At 40.9% G+C, this 17,925-nt stretch overlaps 1 protein-coding gene across 1 annotated transcript; it reads right to left on the bottom strand.

Annotated features, from left to right (window-relative positions):
• Positions 1-1,435: 1,435 nt before the first annotated feature.
• Positions 1,436-11,577, bottom strand: LOC124996272 (aquaporin-3-like). The gene is made up of 6 exons (XM_047569107.1): positions 11,431-11,577; positions 9,525-9,651; positions 7,453-7,590; positions 4,771-4,889; positions 2,791-3,008; positions 1,436-2,186 (listed from the first exon to the last, which is right to left on the bottom strand). The coding sequence occupies exons 1-6, from the start codon at positions 11,536-11,538 to the stop codon at positions 2,009-2,011; spliced, it is 888 nt and encodes a 295-aa protein (XP_047425063.1). The 5' UTR covers positions 11,539-11,577; the 3' UTR covers positions 1,436-2,008.
• Between the last annotated feature and the right edge of the window lie 6,348 nt (positions 11,578-17,925).

The raw sequence follows: 17,925 nt of genomic DNA, 5'->3' as shown, positions 1-17,925 counted from the left end.
CTTCTGCTCACCGGCAGCACCAATGAGCGAACATTCTTGAGACACTGGAACGGAAACCAATCGTTTTCTATTTTTGGTAAGCCCGTCTCTCAGGGCTTGCCTAATTGGGGTAATGATACAGTCATCCATAAGACACAAATGACTAAACACAATTAAATAGGCGTTGGCCATCTCAACTCAATTTAAAACCATCTGTTATGGTGACATCATCCTAAGTGGGGCCAGCTGAAACACATCTTAAATTGGGACAACACAAATGAAAGTGAGTCTATAGTTGTGGGAGAGGGCAACAAAAGTGCTGTTCCAATTAGGACACGTAGAATGTATGGATATTATTCCTTGGCCACGTATATAGTGCATTCATGTGGGTCTTAAGCCCTATTCACACCGGATTAGTTTTACCTGAGGACGTCCTGTGATTCAGATATTACCCCCAACGTCTGTGTTTCATGTGGTACATTCGCACGGAATAAACAAACTTGGCGTTTTACTCAAATATACTTTCCGTCTCACTACACTGCACATGAGAGACAGTTTTAATTTCACCTTTGCCAACGAACACATTATTGGTTGATATAATGGTTTCATCCGTCTAAACAGGCGAATAGTTCAGTGACATCAGACTTTGCACTCTAACATCTGCCCAAGCTTTGAATTATAGCACATTCTTCATAATTCTTAAGTGACAAGTGGCAGAAAAAAAGCTTCAATTCAAACAAAAGTCACGAAAAAGTAAAAACACATCTCTAAATCACAGAGATGTCGATTCACACCGGATTAGTTTTATCAGAGGACCTCTGTGTTATGAGATTTATGGTAGGTAATTTGCAGTGTAATTTTTACTTTACAAATAATGGACATGGACGATTCACATGGGATTAAGATCATAGAAGACATGTACACATTGCCTGAAGGTTGAACTGAGTAGAGTTTGACAGCCAAAGGCCTCTGTGACTCCATGTCCGCCCCATTCTTGAAAATGGATCACATCAGAAACTTCTTAATGGTTCTACCCAATTTTCTTTGAGTGTTATTAGTTGGATGCGTACAGCTACTGCAATGGAGAATTTGTACAGATAGTGAGTGAAGGAATTAAACCAGTCTACCTCGTGTAACATTAACTACATGTGTAGTTGTAAACCCTACAGTATCCTTACAATAAACTTATTTGACCTCTTAGTTGCCATCTGATGATATGTTTTAACAATATACCTATAAATAATTTCTTATATGCATGGAGGAAGAAATGTACTTGATTATTAATAAAACCCTTTCAAAGTTAAAATCAGAAACAGACTGGATCATACTCTTGTATGCTTTAATTATTTGCCTATTATCTTCTAATGAGGCAAACATCAGTCAACAACATTTGTTGCGTGCTGTCAAGTCATGGAAACACACCAGGATAGGTTGTGACAAAAACTTCACACAAATATTTGACGGTAAAATGCTTTAATTGGCAGCATGTCTGACAGTTGTGTTGATTTGGGTGTGCAGTAAAAGGAAATGCGTCTCCATTTCAGGAAGTAACATACCATACATAGTTTTTTTCCCCAAATGGAAGCGAGAGCAGTACAAAGGAGTAAAATGTTGAGTGGGAATGCTTTTTGATTTGATGGTGATTTGAAGGTATCTTCCATCTCAGGCAAGTAAACAAGGCGCCCTTCAAGTCCTTCTCCACCTTAAACCGTCTTTTGTTTGCTGTTTTTCCGTAAGTCGATAAATTTATTTACTCAGACATGAAGCATGAAGGGAATAGTTAACGCTTGAAAGATCTTACCAGAGGTTCAAATGAAAGAGAATGCAAACAACGATTGCAATCATTTTGTGAGAAACGGCTTCCGTGTATGACGAGGTGGCACAAGAGGAAATGTCTTCAATATTATAGACTGAAGGCTTACGTGTGGAAAATGTCAGAAAATGTGCTTAAGGTGTAAAAGGGGACAGTTTGTTTCTAAATCACCAGAAAAAACAGAAGATGTTAGTCAAGAGCGTGATAGTAGAAATCTCATGCATCTTCGTTGGCTGCGACACTGGAAAGTTTGAACCTTTCCTCCTCCTTCCTCTGCTCCTCTTGAACTTCTCCTTCAAAATGGTATCCGACCATCAGCTGGTACATCAACACACCCACCACTGCACCCAGGAATGGGGCACAGATAGGCACAATGCTCCAGTAGGTGTTAGCCCTGTAGGGAAAACATTTAGCAAGTCAGCCATGACTTTTAAAACAACTTGGCTGTTTAAAATATTTTTTTTATTTACAGTAATTACATAATTAAGAGCATGGTTACGTTGATTGACGGGTAGGTGCCCGCACAAGTTGCAGGGAAGTTTAGCATTATTCACTTTTGACTGATCTTGTGGGTTTGCCCCAAGTACTGTTGCTTTCAAAGCAGGCGTCTGACCAAGTAAATGTCAAATAAACCCTACATTTCTGAGTAAAGGTGTGGCTGAAACAAGAGGGCTTCTCTGGAGAAGGTAGGGTCGACTGTGGGAAGGCCTCATGGTGTTTTTGGAGCCACTAGAGCCAACGAATGAGTACAGTATCAGCCACTGATAGGAGGAGTAAATACCGTCGACACCCTAACCCTAACCCTAACCCAACCCATAGGGCCCAAAGGCCCCCACTAACACCACTCTGTTTATAATGTTATGTCTGATATCTCTGTTTTCCTGTCTCTGTTTTCAAACTAATTGGAAGTTCAAAACTTTATGAAATCCCCCAAAATATTTCTAGTTTCAGGACACCCAAGTGCAATGTCACTTCATGGCAATTGCTGCTATACTCACGTGAAAACTTCTCCACCCCAGCCTGCCAAAGCCGTGAAGATGCGTGGCCCTAAGTCCCTGGCCGGGTTGACTGCGTAGCCAGAGTTGAAGCCCATTGACATGCCAATGACCAAGACAACAAACCCGACCGTGAAGGCTTCCAGGCCTCGAGGGACGGGGTTGTTGCATGGATCAACTATGGCCAAGATGCACATAATGAGTGCTGCTGTTCCGATGATCTGAGATGGAAAGCAACGGAATGTCTGTTAATTAACACCTAACACCAGTTTGATCTTCAGCTCTTTTACGAACAATTAGAAAGAGTAAGTGAAAATGGAATTCATATTTCATCTTGGAGGACATTATTAATTGTTTTGCCCTGTGATTTATGTTAGGTCTGTTAGATCTGTTACTGTTTCGTTAAAATTGGAGAGAATAAAGAACACTTTAGTAATCCCAGAGTTCAGAACAAGTACAAAAAGACCCAATCATGGCAACTCTTTTCATCAGAAACAGCAGATCACAGAACCTCCACTGACCACTGATGTATTCTGACATCAGTGGATGGAGGGAAACACTTCAGAGAGAGCTTGGCTGAAGTGATTGTTCAATTCGCTTGGTTACATCATTTGGTCAGGACAACAAGCAGCTTCGCAGCATATACACACACTGGATATGGCAGAGATCACGCTGCATACTGTGACATATCAGTATCTACATTAGTGTAGCAGCGGCGGAGGAGCTCTCTTGTGCCCACCTTGGCCGGCAAGGGCAACACAGAAATGATGCAACATGGCTGCAAAGAGCTGAAAAGTTGCACCCGGCGTACTTCACTGTAGTTTTTTTTTTTTTTTTTTTTTTTGAGTTTGCAGATACATGGGTAAGGGATGTTCATCTAGGTGAAAATGCAGGTGTTGAAAATGTCATCCAAGAGAAACTAAAACAGTAAAAGGGCAGCAAACAGTCTTTATGAAATCATAACTCTTTCGCAGTGGTCTTCACCATTTATTTCCATCAATCGTAATGTATAGCATACAATAAAAGAATATATATAATCGGGAACTGGCACTCTAAGCTAAGAAACATTACTTCATATTAAATATATGGATCTGTTTCTCTGGGGGAATAAAACAAGAACTCACCTGTCCAATTTTTTCCAGATGTTCCTCATTTTCTTGTGCATTTCTCTTTTCTGTTTACACTGAGCACCTGCAGTTTTTGTTTTTAATTCCAGCTCCTGCCTGCCTTTATTTGCCTTATTCGCTGCATTGCTGTCTTTTCCTCCATCCGGTCTGCGACTTAGTTTGATTAGAAAATGGTCCGTTTTAATTGTGTTCTACATAATGGCTTGCGTGAGACCAGGGAGTAGCCAGCTAACAATGCCAGCTACTCGACGAGTGAGCATGCTGGCAGATTGAACGTTTCCCTTTTAATTCAGTGACACAATTTACGAATTTAGTCAAATTTGAATATAAAAGGAAAGGTTGCATGCTTATAGAATGCACTAAATTATTACACATCCTCTGTCTATCCACATCTGCACAGAGTGGGATAAGACAGCTCATGTGGTTGCAGTCTGCACCTCCGATGTTGTCTATTGTAGCTGTTTTGAGCATTGTAGGAATTATGAGTTTTGGCTGCGGCATTGTATAATTATTATCTGCCCTGTGAGCTTCTGATTAAAGCCTGGCAACCTCCATCCGGCACCCAAGCTGTGCAGAAAGTAGCATTGCTCAAGCATATAGCTGTTAATGGTTTCCCAACCATTCGCTGTAGAGCATTTCATTTGTGAAATTGTGTGGAAGTGCTGAGCATGTGTTACAGTGACACAAAGCATCTACACATATCTATGACGGTTTTTATTTTCACATGCAAAAGTAAGGCAGTGGTCTGCAGATAGTGGATGCTGTGTGTAAACTGTTTATGCAGAACTGTTGTAAGGTGTTCTGTTTCAAATGGATAATGACCATTATAGTGAATAGAAATACCTGTCACTGTTACCTGATCAAAGAATCCGTTAACCAGTGTGAGATGTTTTGCTGGGTACGTGGCAAAAATCCCAGCTGTGGCATTCCTTCCAACGACAATCAGCTCACCCTGGCCGAAGTCCCATAATGCATCTGGTGAAATGAGGTGTAAATCATTTTATTTTTTTCTGACTGAAACAGTTTACACCCACCTTTGCACTTTTTCATCTTTCCCAGGTCATTTATAAGTGGATGAAATGATATAAACGCTGTCAAGCTGAAATACAGCTAATATTGTATAAGTTATTATAACTTAAAATTGGGAAGTAGACCAAGCCCCATATCATTCCTGGGATGTGTCCCAATCCTAAATCTTAATCCCTGGGTTCCTCTTCCACCATCCGTCTACACATTCTGGCCCCATCATTCCTTCCCTTCAACCCCTCATCCCTTTTCATCCCATCCTGTCGACCTAGTTACATCCCATACCCTCATCCCTTTTCATCCCATCCTGTCGACCTAGTTACATCCCATACCCTCATCCCTTTTCATCCCATCCTGTTGACCTAGTTACATCTCATACCCTCATCCCTTTTCATCCCATCCTGTCAGCCTTGTTTCATCCCAAAACCGCTTCCTTTTTCATTCCATCCTGCCGACCTCATTTCATCCCATACCCCCATCCTTTTTGACCCCATCCTGTCAATCTCATTTCATCCCATACCCTCATTCTTTTTCATCCCATCCTGTCGACCTCATTTCATCCCATACCCCCATCCTTTTTCATCCCATCCTGTCAGTCTCATTTCATCCCATACTCTCATTCTTTTTCATCCCATCCTGTCAGCCTTGTTTCATCCCATACCCTCATCCTTTTTCATCCCATCTTGTCGACCTTGTTTCATCCCATACCCTCGACCCCTTTTCACCCCATTCCCTTATTACTAACACGTATGTGTCAGTTGACCCCTACTACCAAACCATTGTTAAAACCTTGTTAACAAACCTTTGTTATATCTGTTTTTTTAGTAACGTACCTCCTACAATAGAACATTTAATGGTTACAGCCTTACTCACTGCGGATAAGAACATGAAATAACAACAAAGTTGTAGAAAGGCCGTAAAAACAACTATCACCCATGCAGAGGAAGTTGTGCAAGTGATGCACAACTGCAGTGCGCACGTAATACTCATACATACTCTGGATGCATGTGTGTCTGACTGAGATAACAACTTGCTCTCCACTGTCAATCTAGACATGACAGGTATGCGCAATGGTTTTTTGCAATTTGCTGGTAAAACTTGAACACATTAATAAAGGTGTATAGATTATTTTTAGCTGTGCTCGTGGCATGGCTCTAGGGAGGAGCTGCCAATCAGGCTGTCAACTTTGGTCCAGACTAAAATATCTCGAACAACTATTGGACGAAATGTTAAATGTTGATATGCTGCAACAATTGAATTAAAACAATCTCTTAGCTTTGTCTTGTCGCGAAATAATAACATTATACCGAAGTGTCCAATTCTAACTTAGAAGATACCCACTAATGTAGTCAGCCTTTAGAAATTATAGCTCCCATAAGGATGTTTTGGAAGGAGGAGAGAAGTGACTAATTGATGCCTTGTGTTAGAGATTCTGCGGAAGAAAGCTGCCAACTGAAGGGCATTCGTAAAGAACACCACAAAAGAGGCGCCAATGTATAATCCCTGGCTACTGTACATTTACAAATGATTCTGATTAGAGATTTGAACTCCACTTTTAACATAGCCCAAAACGTCAATCAGTGTGGATTTTTTTTTTTTTTTTTTTGACATTTGCATAGTGCCTGATATAACGAACAGAACTTTGTTGAAGGACATGAAGAATCAGCAAGGTAGAACTAGGTATTTCCTGCAGGGTTGCCCACATTGATTCTTATCAAATACGTTTAGGCACATCTGGTTGTTTTGCTTGAAGCAATAAAGTTAACTAAACCTCATTCTAGCCTTATTCGAGCTAGTTATCTAGACTAAAGGGTTAGAAAAATAACTGTCATATATACTTTGAAATTCACGTGTTCATGTAATTTATGTCCATGTAGATAGACAAATTTAACTGACACGTAACGTTGCCTCGGTCACTATTAAGTTATTATGGCTAGCGTGCTAATGCTACAATGATAATATTAAATAACAATAAGACTAGTTTAATTTTCACTATTTCTGAGTAATTTCAAACTTAGCAGTGATGGATGAACACGGAGACTGAGGAGAAGGTAAACACAGCTCCATGACTGATGAGGTGATTGGGCTACAAAGCATTTTACAGGCTCATTTAAGATATTTAAAGTTAAGTAGACACTGGGATGTTTAAGTAGTGGTATTTTACATATTGAAAGATGTTCTCAATACATTTATTTCAACATAGCACATCTGCCCCATAGGGTTACACTGTAGAATCTTCCCTCTGATGTAGCAAACATGGCGCCCATGATTTGAGTTGGCCAGACTCTCTCTAATATATGGTTCTGACTCTCACCAAAACAGTGCCACCCCTAGTGGTAAAACTAAGAACAGCAGTTGCTTTTAATGAAAAGTAACCCAGATTGGACCCTCTTGCAGGCCCGTTTTAGCCCCCGGGCCGTATGTTTGACAGCAGTGGTATTGAGAATCATTAAGAAACTAAATTCAGGGATGCTGCAACATTCAACAATCTTCTCGATTTATCTTCACGTACCAAAATACACTGCAAACACGACCGCCGCACCCAGGAAGGCTCCGAGGGTCTGGAAGAGAAAGAAGAGCGGGAACTTCCTCCAGGGCTCTCTCCCGAGCAAACACAGCGTGAAGGTCACCGCTGGGTTCAGGTGGCCACCTTAAAAGGAGCAACATATAGAAACGTTGCTTTATTTATACATACTGTGTGTATGTACAACCAGACTCAATGGGAATCATCCCTGAGGCTATTTTCTGCTTTCCCGCTGCACGCCCACTTCTGAGCGAGACAGGAATCCGCTGTATATCCAGAGTCTCTGTAGCCCTGTTAGGATGGAGGGTCTCTGTGACACAAATTAAATTGGAGGGATGAAAAGTATCAGTTTTTTCTTCTTTTTTTTCTAACCTGGAAGGGGGTAAGAAGTGCTCTGATGGCGCACTCATGTGGGCGCCTCGCTAGCATTCACACCTTAATCGTGTCAGAGTTGGAGCTATCTAATTATAAGAGCTTATTTTCTCAGCTCCGGTGTGCATTAGAGGGGGACAGCCTCATTATAAAGACAATGCAGAAGTGAGCATGAGTGAACTGTGCTAGTGTTTGTACTGTGGCTCCTTTCGACAGAAGACACGGGCGCCAAGGAACCGACTCGCTCGCCATCCTTTCAATTACAGACCACATAGTTTTCCAGCCACGTCGTAAGAGCCTCCTCAGACTCCTTCCTCGCGTTCTTCCGTCCGCCGCTCGCCGATCTGGTTCCGTCGCCGCCTCTAATTCTAATTCATCTCGCGGACGCATCAGTGTGGTAAATACTGCACCTCAGATAACTGCCGGTTTACCTTCTGCTGATATTTAGAGCCTGTCAAGCCATCAATAATAATGACTCCCTGTTATGCTGATGGAGGTTGGAGAAAAGCTCAGTCTTGTGGAAACGGTTCTTTGGATGGCAGACGCTGCACGGAGGTGATTTAAATGGACTCTAGATGAACTAAATGTGCTTTTAAATCATGTTCCTGATTCCTACACCTACTTAAATTTTGTCCACATCTACTTTTTTCACAATTTTTTGTCAAATATTACTAATGATGATTAAAATAAACCATAATTTAAACAGGTTTTCTTCAAACCTGACCCAGACTAGCTAATACACCGATCTGGCATAACATTATGACTACCGTGTAGGTATCTCTCGTGCCTCTTAAACAGTTGAATGGACTTGGGCCTTAATCAGTTTGGGATCGAGTAAAGTTAGTTCCTGAAGCGTGGGAGTTCTGTGGGAGTTATTAATAGTCTGCCTGTCTCGCCCTAACTGTTTGAAGCAGACTGCAGTCACAGGTTTCTTCCTGTTCAAAAGAAATGTTGCCAAGTGTTTGCTCCAGGGGTAAATGTTGGGTTTCTCTCTGTAATATTTATAATATCAGAGTTTGGCCTTATCGTGTAAAGTACGTAACAAACTGACACGACAATACTAAGGCACAAGGCACAAAGCGTCGTGACCAAATGAATGTGTCCAAATGAACACAAAAGTAATGCACCAGTGTTTTTACCTGTGGAACATATTTGATGGTTCTTTTAATAAAGAGTTGTGCAATTTGTAAGTTACCAGCAGTTTTCCAAATTTAGACTTCCAGGCTTATTATTTATATCATATTATTATCATTATTATATCCTTTATTTAACCAGGTAACACTCATTGAGATTTAAAACCTCTTTTTCAAGACGGCAGCACAGAAAACAGAACGGTTTCATCAAACGCACAAAACACGAATAAAATATGGACACACACTACAGAAAAACAACAGTGGGATTACATGAATATACGGTGCAGTCACAAGATCCAACTGAACATATTTCCCTGTGTTTTATAATTGTCTTAAATTCCCCCAGAGATACAAGATGTGTAAATTTCAAGTCCTTCTACACAGTTTAACATCAAACGAGGTTATAAATCATGTTACGTTGATGCCGTTGGCTATTAAATTTCACTTTAGGAAAGCAACCTAAGAAAGAAAAAGCTGTTACTGGGAACTACCTTTGATTTTCAAACAAAGGTAGACGCATGTTCAGCTTGAAGTAAATCTGCCGCGTGTCCTCACCTGAGACCTGTCCACTCACTAGGATTCCCAGTGTCGCAGCAAAACCAAATGCAAGGTTGACAGAGAGGAACGTGCCATGAGATCCTCCGCTTAGCACCAGCTGAGCCACCGCACCGCAACCAAACATCTGGACAGAGGAGGGGAGAGCACTTACTTACTTGTAGAAGGCTTTTTGCTAAACTCACACTGAGACACTTTGGCTAAAATGTCTGTTTATAAATGTTTGGTAATTCTTTACTCCCTCATTCTTATTCTTATTCTGTTTTTAAGATTATTTTATTTTATCTTTATTCTTATCCTTATGTCTATGTGTGATTCACATGTGTTATGTCTTATCTTGGGATTCTTTGATCTTTAACACACAGATTTTTACCATTTAGAGGCCGATCCAGATCTGTGCCAGGGCGTCAAACGATAGAGCGGTTGTTTGTGGGCAGACCGACGTAGAAAACCTTCAAAGAGAATAACAAAGCCCCCACGGTGGCCTGACAGCGAGTCAGGGTGTGTCTCTGTGACCTCAGGGGTCATGCGTGTGTTGTGGGTGGGCGTTTTACCGAGGTCGACAACAACCTGACTCCTCCCGCGGAGCGGCCCGACCGCGACTACCGAGGAGAACCTGGCTGCAGCGGAGCGAAAGGTCTCGTGGAATTAACAGATCAGTCACAGCCGGTGGGAGGGGGGAATAACAAATGGCCCGGCGTTTCACTGTAGGTGACCTTTACTGATATTTTGTTGTCTGTGGGTAACCAGAGGGAAAACATTTTTGTTTCATTTTGAAAGAATTTCACGGCGTCCCGGTGTGCTGGAATAGGTTTCAGCGGGGACGGATGAAGTCCTCCGTCATGGGTGTGAAACAACTAGATGTATGTGTTTATGAAATGAACACTGGTGGAGGTTTAGGTGCTCCATGGATGTAACTTCTTCGACCAGGTCGCTCAAAAGAGCAGCGATTTAATGAAAATAAGGCAGCAGAGACACTTTATTTTACCTGGTAGCGTTACTCTGATAGTTGCTATTAATGGTTTTACCTTCATGCGTCATTATGGACGTTCTTGTCTGTTTTTCCTCTTGATCTGGCCGTCATCTTGGCTGTGTTTGTGCATACGGCTAAATTTTTTGGAAATTCAAATTTAAATTTTTCGAATAGGTCAATAGAACACCGTGAATGTTTTGAGTCCGTGAATGTTTTGAGTCGTGAAGGACAAAACCGTCCACTTCTAAAAAACTGCTATTAAAGCTTTACTGATTAACTTTTTTTTCTGCAAATATCTCTTAAACAACTTCAGCCTAGTTTGATTACTTGATGTCTCGATGCCGCCGCCAACAAAATAATAAAAAAAAGTTTTTCAAATTTTTCAATCAGTCTTAAGATTAGCAAGATATTGATGCATTATTAGTTCGTGTGCAGAATTAGATTTAAAATGTACTACTACCCTCTTAATATTTACATTTTATACATTATCAGATAAAAACAATCCTCTACTAGTCGTTAATGGTTTATTATGACGCGTCTACTTGCTTGTATATTAAATTCTAGATAATGATAATAATGACATTTGTCTTCCACCTGTACTTGTCGCTGGGTTTGCTTTCGTAAGAATGTGTTAATACAAGCAAAGACGTGACCGTAGGAAGACTTTCTATATTTTACAAATATACATGATATATTTTATATTAAACCACATATTTTTTACATTGTAATAAACATTTAATTCCCTCATTTTCCTAACCAGTACAATACCACAAAGTCTGATTAAATTCAGTTTAACCAAATTGAAGCAGATCTGGGTGGAAAAAAGACTACATCATAAACTCACACTGAGTATAATTAATATTTCTTTTCTTTTTTATTTATCTGATCCATTTAGCTCCCTGCAGGAGTGAAGCAAAAATACTCTTTACTCACCACCAGAATAAGGGTTCCCAGGCATTCAGCCAGGGCCTGGCGGAGGAGCGCATGCCGGATGTGAAAAGTCGCTGCCAGCTTCTCTAAAATCTCCCTTTGTCGCCTCATGATGCTTTTATTTTAATTTATTTTCCTGATCTAGGCTCTGCGGTCCTAACGGTGAATATGTGTCGGGGAGTGGGCATCATCTTTTAAGGGCATCCTGTAGGGATCCCTCCCTTAGAAAGAAAAAAAAAAAATATTCACATACCACTCCCTCACACATTTCCACTCATCTCCTCCTCACAGTTTGGGGGCTGCAGACCCCCTGCTCTGACTCATTTTTAGGCATTTATCTCTCTACAGCAGAGCCAAATGTGAAAGTAAAACCAATCAATACAAAGATGCACTTCACAAACTAATTATGGATGCCTTGCCATGCCTATTAAAATGTCTTTCTACTCCAATCAGGCATAACATTATGACCACCTTCTTAATGTTGTGCCTTCAAAATAGTTGTGACTCATCAGAGAATGGACATGGGTCTTCTGAGGGTGTCCTGATGTCCTGTCTGGAAACAGGATGTTAGTGGGGGCCTTTGGGTCCTGTGGGTTATGATATATATCTATATATCTATATATCTATATATATCTATATCTATATATATATCTATCTATATATCTATATATATCTATATCTATATATATATATATATATATATATATATATATATATATATATATATATATTTTGTTTTCGTGTGTGCACCATTCACTTTTTCTGTCAGTGGTCATAATATTATGCCTGATTAGTGCATACGTAATTGTAAAAATTCATCCAAAGTTTCATCCTGAGGGACATAATATGACAAAGGATCCCTCCACGAGTCACACTCCCAGCGATGGAGAGCACTCCACCTGAAGAGGCGACGTATAAATAAACGGGTGAACTGTGGCGTGCGCGCAACACTCTAATCCAACACAAGTAGGAAGGAAGCATCAGTCTCCGCGTACGCTGATAGAGTAATGCTTACCAAGCCGTTAGAGCGGCATTGCGTGGTGTTTCGCTGCAAGTCAACTACAACCGTGTTGGCTTTTTAACACAACACTTAAGAGCCGGTGTGGGTGTGACATTGCATTGTTCATAATAAAACGTGGTGTAGAGGGGGCTGTTCATTGTGTCCTTCTGCTCACTAATGGTTTAAACCATTGTTGATGGAAACAGCCTCGCAACAATACCAGAACACTACACCAGGACTTAGTGGGGAAACATTTTAAAGAGCTACAGAAATATATGCGGAAACTTCATTTGTAGATTAATTTGTATAACTGCATTCTTCCAACATAGTTTTGCAAGCATGCATCCAGAAAGGAGATAAAGACAGATACGTATATCAAGATAATTTCACCAACTTGTTTTAGCTATTTAGCTATGGAGTTCCTCAGGGTTCTGTGCTAGGACCAATATTATTCACGTTATACATGCTTCTCTGAGGCAATATTATTAGAAAGCATGCCATAAACTTCAATTGCTATGCAGATGATACCCGGTTATATTTATCCATAAAACCAGATGAAGCTAATCAGCTGGTTAAACTCCAAGCATGCCTTAAAAACTTAAAGGCTTGTATGACCTGTAATGTTCTACTTTTAAACACAGAACTCATTGTTTTTGGCCCGAAACATCGAAGAGATTCATTATCTAATCACCTGGTTTCTTTGGATGACATTACCTTGGCCTCCAGTGCTACTGTGGAAAACCTTTGTGTTATATTTGATGAGGATATGTCCTTTAAGTGACCAGGACTGCTTTATTTCACCTACGTAATATTCTGAAAAAAAGAAAAAAAACTAGGAACATGCTTTCTCAGAGGTGAAAATGCTGAAAAACTAGTCCATGCATTTGTGTCTTGCAGGCTGGATTATTGTAACTCATTACTGTCTGACTCTCTTTAAAAAGCCTCCAATTGATTCAAAGCACACTGACAGGAATTAGCAAGAGAGATCACATTACCCCAGTTTTAGCTTCTCTTCATTGGCTCCCTTTAAAATCTAGTGAATTTAAAATCCTCCTCCTTAAATACAAGGCCCTGAAAGGCCATCATATCTGAAACACTTCGTTGTACCATATTGTCCCAACAGATCACTGTGATCTCAAAGCGCAGGTCTACTTGTGGTTCCTAGAGTTTCTAAAAGTAGAATGGCCCTTCAGCTACCCCAGTATGTTTTTGGGAGGCAGACACCGTCTCTACTTTTAAGGTCAAGCTTAGGACTTTTTGACAAAGCTTATAGTTAGGGCTGGACTACCCGTGATAACGTCCCTTGGTTATGCTGCCATAGGCCTGGGCTGCTGGGGGACGATGCACTGAGGACATGTCCTCTACTTTCTCTTCTCTGGCACCAAGCTCCTGTCCTCTAATCTCTTAGAATTTCTTTTCTATTACTAACAGTCGTGCCTCTTTCTCCAGCTTTGCTCTGGAGGTTTCTGGATGGTTTTTGTGAAGTGTCTTGAGATTTGTATTGTTAGTGATGCTAGATACATAAATAAGTTGAATAGAATTCATTTTAATTTAACACAATTTAAAAAAGTAAAAATTATTGTATAACCTTATTGTATTTTCTATATAATGTTTATTTTTCTCGTACACAAATTCTCGTTGCGAGGACTATAAAGGCAATCCTGATTCTGATTCACAGCGAGAAGAGAACACAAACATGTGTTCCCTCAAAGATGTGTTTCAACCTTGCTTTGACATTCAAACGTGTGTGTGTGTGTGCACGTGTGCACGTGTGCAGTCCTCTTCAAGGAGGCTAATGCAGGCGTTATCATTATCTGGAAGTGCTCTGTAATTAAGACGTTCACATGTTTTGCTTGGTTCAGCGAATTAGGGCGATGGGCACGGCCAGAGGAGACGACTTTGATGGTTTATCTAACAGGTCAGTTCAAATCAGACTGAGCTGCAGTTTGGGCACAAAGCAGAAAACACCCAATCAACATATTTATTTAGCGATCTAGCTATTTAGCTGAGATAAATATTTTTTGTCTAATTACTGTTTTCTGATTATTTTTCTCTCCGGAGGCTGCTTCAATTATATTTTGTATTTTTATTTTATTTTATTTTTTGTGCTGAAGATTCATGTCTCGCTGAGTGTGAGAGGTAAAAGGGTGCAAGATCCTGCAGAATGAGCCGTGTATCCAAGATGATGTCGAGTCTGCACGAAAAAAATCATTCGCAAATGGGTTTAGAACGACTGCATTAAATAATAACCAAAAAAAAATCATTTCAAAGTGCATGCTTTTGTCAAAACAGCGCATCCTTTATTCCTGCAGACAGATTTGGTGGTGCGCAAAGTGTCACTCGCGGAAAATACACACCCGCACACACACACTGCTCATTTTCCATTAGACGTACTGTATAAGACACAGCATGTCCCAACCAGCGGGCTGTCACTTCTATTAAAATGCTGGGTTTGTTAAGCCGATGCCTCATGCGTGCAAGATAAATTGATTTTTAAAATAAAAATCACAGCGATGTTCACTCTGGTTTCCTCAGGGAGGCTTCTGTCACACTGATATTGACATACTTCCCCCAAACGCAGCCGAGTCAGGGTTAATCTCGTGTTTGCACTTTACAAACTTAAGACGGCGATTTATATTTCATGTTCCCTGAACTCACAATGCATGCGTGTATATGGTTCCACACGCGGGGGTCAAAGGTCATATATTGTTCTTTAAAACGGCGTTTAATGTGTTTCAGACGGACCCTCGCGCGTTTACGAGGACAAGTTGGAAGAGCCGAAGATAGAGGACAATCGGTGCGAGCTTAATATTTACACAGCTGTGATTATACCCCGCGTGCTCCGCCGCTTCCTCTGAATAAAATGAGTTTCCATTATCGGTGGATCGCATGAAACTTCACGGCTAAGGCTAGGAGGTGCTCGGTGTGTAGACACAGTCAGGAGAGTGGCACTGTATTAACATAACATGAGTGTCTGGCTTACATCTCCGAACTGAACTCATCTGTATTCCCGCTGTCACATTAGGGTGGCTCTCAGAATCTAGAATATGCCGGCGATACCAGCAATCAAACATGTCTACGGTATGTACGCTGCAGGCTAATGGAATCAAAAAATGTACGCGGAAAGGGACGGCTCGCGCGGGTAAATTATAGACAAGCATTGCCTGGGAAAGGTGATGTGCGGCTGCGAGAGTGCGCGCACGCTGCTTTGAGTAGTGCGCTAATGTAAAAGCTTCGGCGGCATGTACCCATATGCAAGTTATGAATGTAAAAGCTGTAGATGTAGCAGGCACAGATGGCTGTTTGCTCCGTCTCTCTCTTCACAAGACGACATTTCCACAACATTATTGAAATGATTTTGGGATTGATTCAAACACGCCCACGGGCTAGTGGTATGGTGTGACATTGTTGGGTGTGCGTGCATATGTGTTTTTGTGGACAAGAATGTGGGCCTGCTCTTAGAAAAACAGATCCATGGCACGACATGAGGTGGAAAACATCAAGGAGTGTCATTGCTATGGGGTGGTGGGGTGCCTGGTCTGGTCTTTTTTTTAATTTCTTTAAATACACAATAACATGATTCCAACTTATTTTAGTAAAGGGATAAATGGAGTCAGATGTTGTCTTTCAATCGGCACTTGGAGCTGGCCAAACAGACCTGTCAATCTAAGCCTCCTGCACACAGTAGGCCACGCCCCTATCACTCCTGAACCAATCACGGTTGGCAGCATATATTACACGCCGACTCTGTTAGGTTTCCCGCAATTGGCGAAGAGCCTATTCAGTCCCCGTGTGAAATCCCTGACACATGCTGCAAAATTAGCAGAAGAGAAGCTAACAGTGCAGCTAGCTCCCATCAGTGAGTTTAATATAGAACACATATAGTAGGTTAATTTCATCATCAGTTCGGAGGTCCTTGGCCTAGAAAATGTTGAAGATCCCTGAACTACAGGAATGAATGCTAGGTCCAAAAGTTTCCCAACAGATTACTGAATTGTCACAAGATGGTTATTTACTTCTCTTGTCAGTGGATTGTGGCTTTCCGGTGTATATAGAACATTATCAGAGAGTTTTACCGTGTTTCCTCCTTCACCACTGAATCACCAGTGGAAGCACCCGTCCAAGGTACCGCCCCGACCCTGGGACTGAACTCACCTTCAGTGTCTTGCCCAAGGATGCCTCCCCCCGCCCACTCTTCCTTTGTCCAACTACAGAACCCCCGACCTTTAATTAGCTGACAACCCACTCCACCACCTGAGCCTCAGTCGCGCATCAATAAGAACAAAACTTTCTTCACATGCACAAAGCGGTTTCTGTGGTGCATGTCTGCTGGAAATATAACATAATCTAGACTGTCTCTTTGTGTTTACTCCACATGGTGCAAATATGCTCTGAAAGGCTTCGTCACAGCCAGTTACACATCTTCCTATTGGACAAATCATCACTGGTTTAGAACTTTTATCTGTATCTTTAGATTTGTTCGTCACATTTTTGTTCTGATTGGACCATTATTCTGATCATTTCTTTAATAATACCGTCATAAAACATAACCACTTTAAAGATAAACGATGAGTCTGCTTTTTCCCGACTCTTGAAAAGTTTTGGAGATACAAAGAGACGTATTCCATGTATTTACGGAAACTGAATCTATGATTTCCCAGGCAATTATTATTTTTTTAACTAATATCAGTCTGTATGATTAATTCTTCCATCGTTTTTCTGCTGTTATCATTTAATCAACATTAAAAATGGGGGAAAATCTAGAATTCACTCCTAAAACTAGATCCCTCTAGTGTCAGCCCATGTCTTCCTCCCCCGTCCCACAGTAACCTGACACACCCTCCTACTCAGCTGTCTCAGATTCCATAATTACACTGACACCTCACCTCACCTGTTTCGTAGTTTCCCATCAGCTCACGTTATATAAACCTGTCATCCTGTCTCCATCCTTGTCAGATTATGGTGTTGGGGACTAGCTGGTTGAACGCGGTTGAGCGTTTAAAACAGAACTAACAGGGAGTTAATTAGATAGTTTCATGTGTCAACAGTCGACGCCAGCAGCAGAATCTGAACCGAAAGGCATCTAACTTGAATCTGTTTCAACTTTTATCTGAAAACCTTTTTCTAATTTGGACAGGTGGGGATTTCAAGGTGTGTTGTCCTTAAAGGCTGTTGCACGCCGTCAATCAAAGATAAAACCGTGTGATTAAAAAATAACTTGGCAACACAAGTTGAAGAACTGGAAAAATCAAGTTTTTGATATGACGCAGGTTATTCAGAGAGCGAGACGCTCTTATGTGTATTACAGACACATGCATAACTTTCTAAGCTAGTATGACCAAGCAATTTCCCTTGTGAATCATTAAAGTCTGTCTAAGTCTAAAAAATATAAATAACTGTGAGCTGACATGCTGATTTTCCAAAACTGAAAGCCTGAATGAAATAGTTAAAGTTATCTGGTCCTGAATCATTCCAAGTAAGCGAAAATAAATCTTGTT

Source organism: Mugil cephalus, chromosome 19 (genome assembly GCF_022458985.1).
Source record: "Mugil cephalus isolate CIBA_MC_2020 chromosome 19, CIBA_Mcephalus_1.1, whole genome shotgun sequence".
NCBI lineage: Eukaryota > Metazoa > Chordata > Actinopteri > Mugiliformes > Mugilidae > Mugil > Mugil cephalus.
The sequence above is the reverse complement of the archived record's forward strand: the minus strand, read 5'-3'. Positions and strand labels throughout refer to the sequence as shown.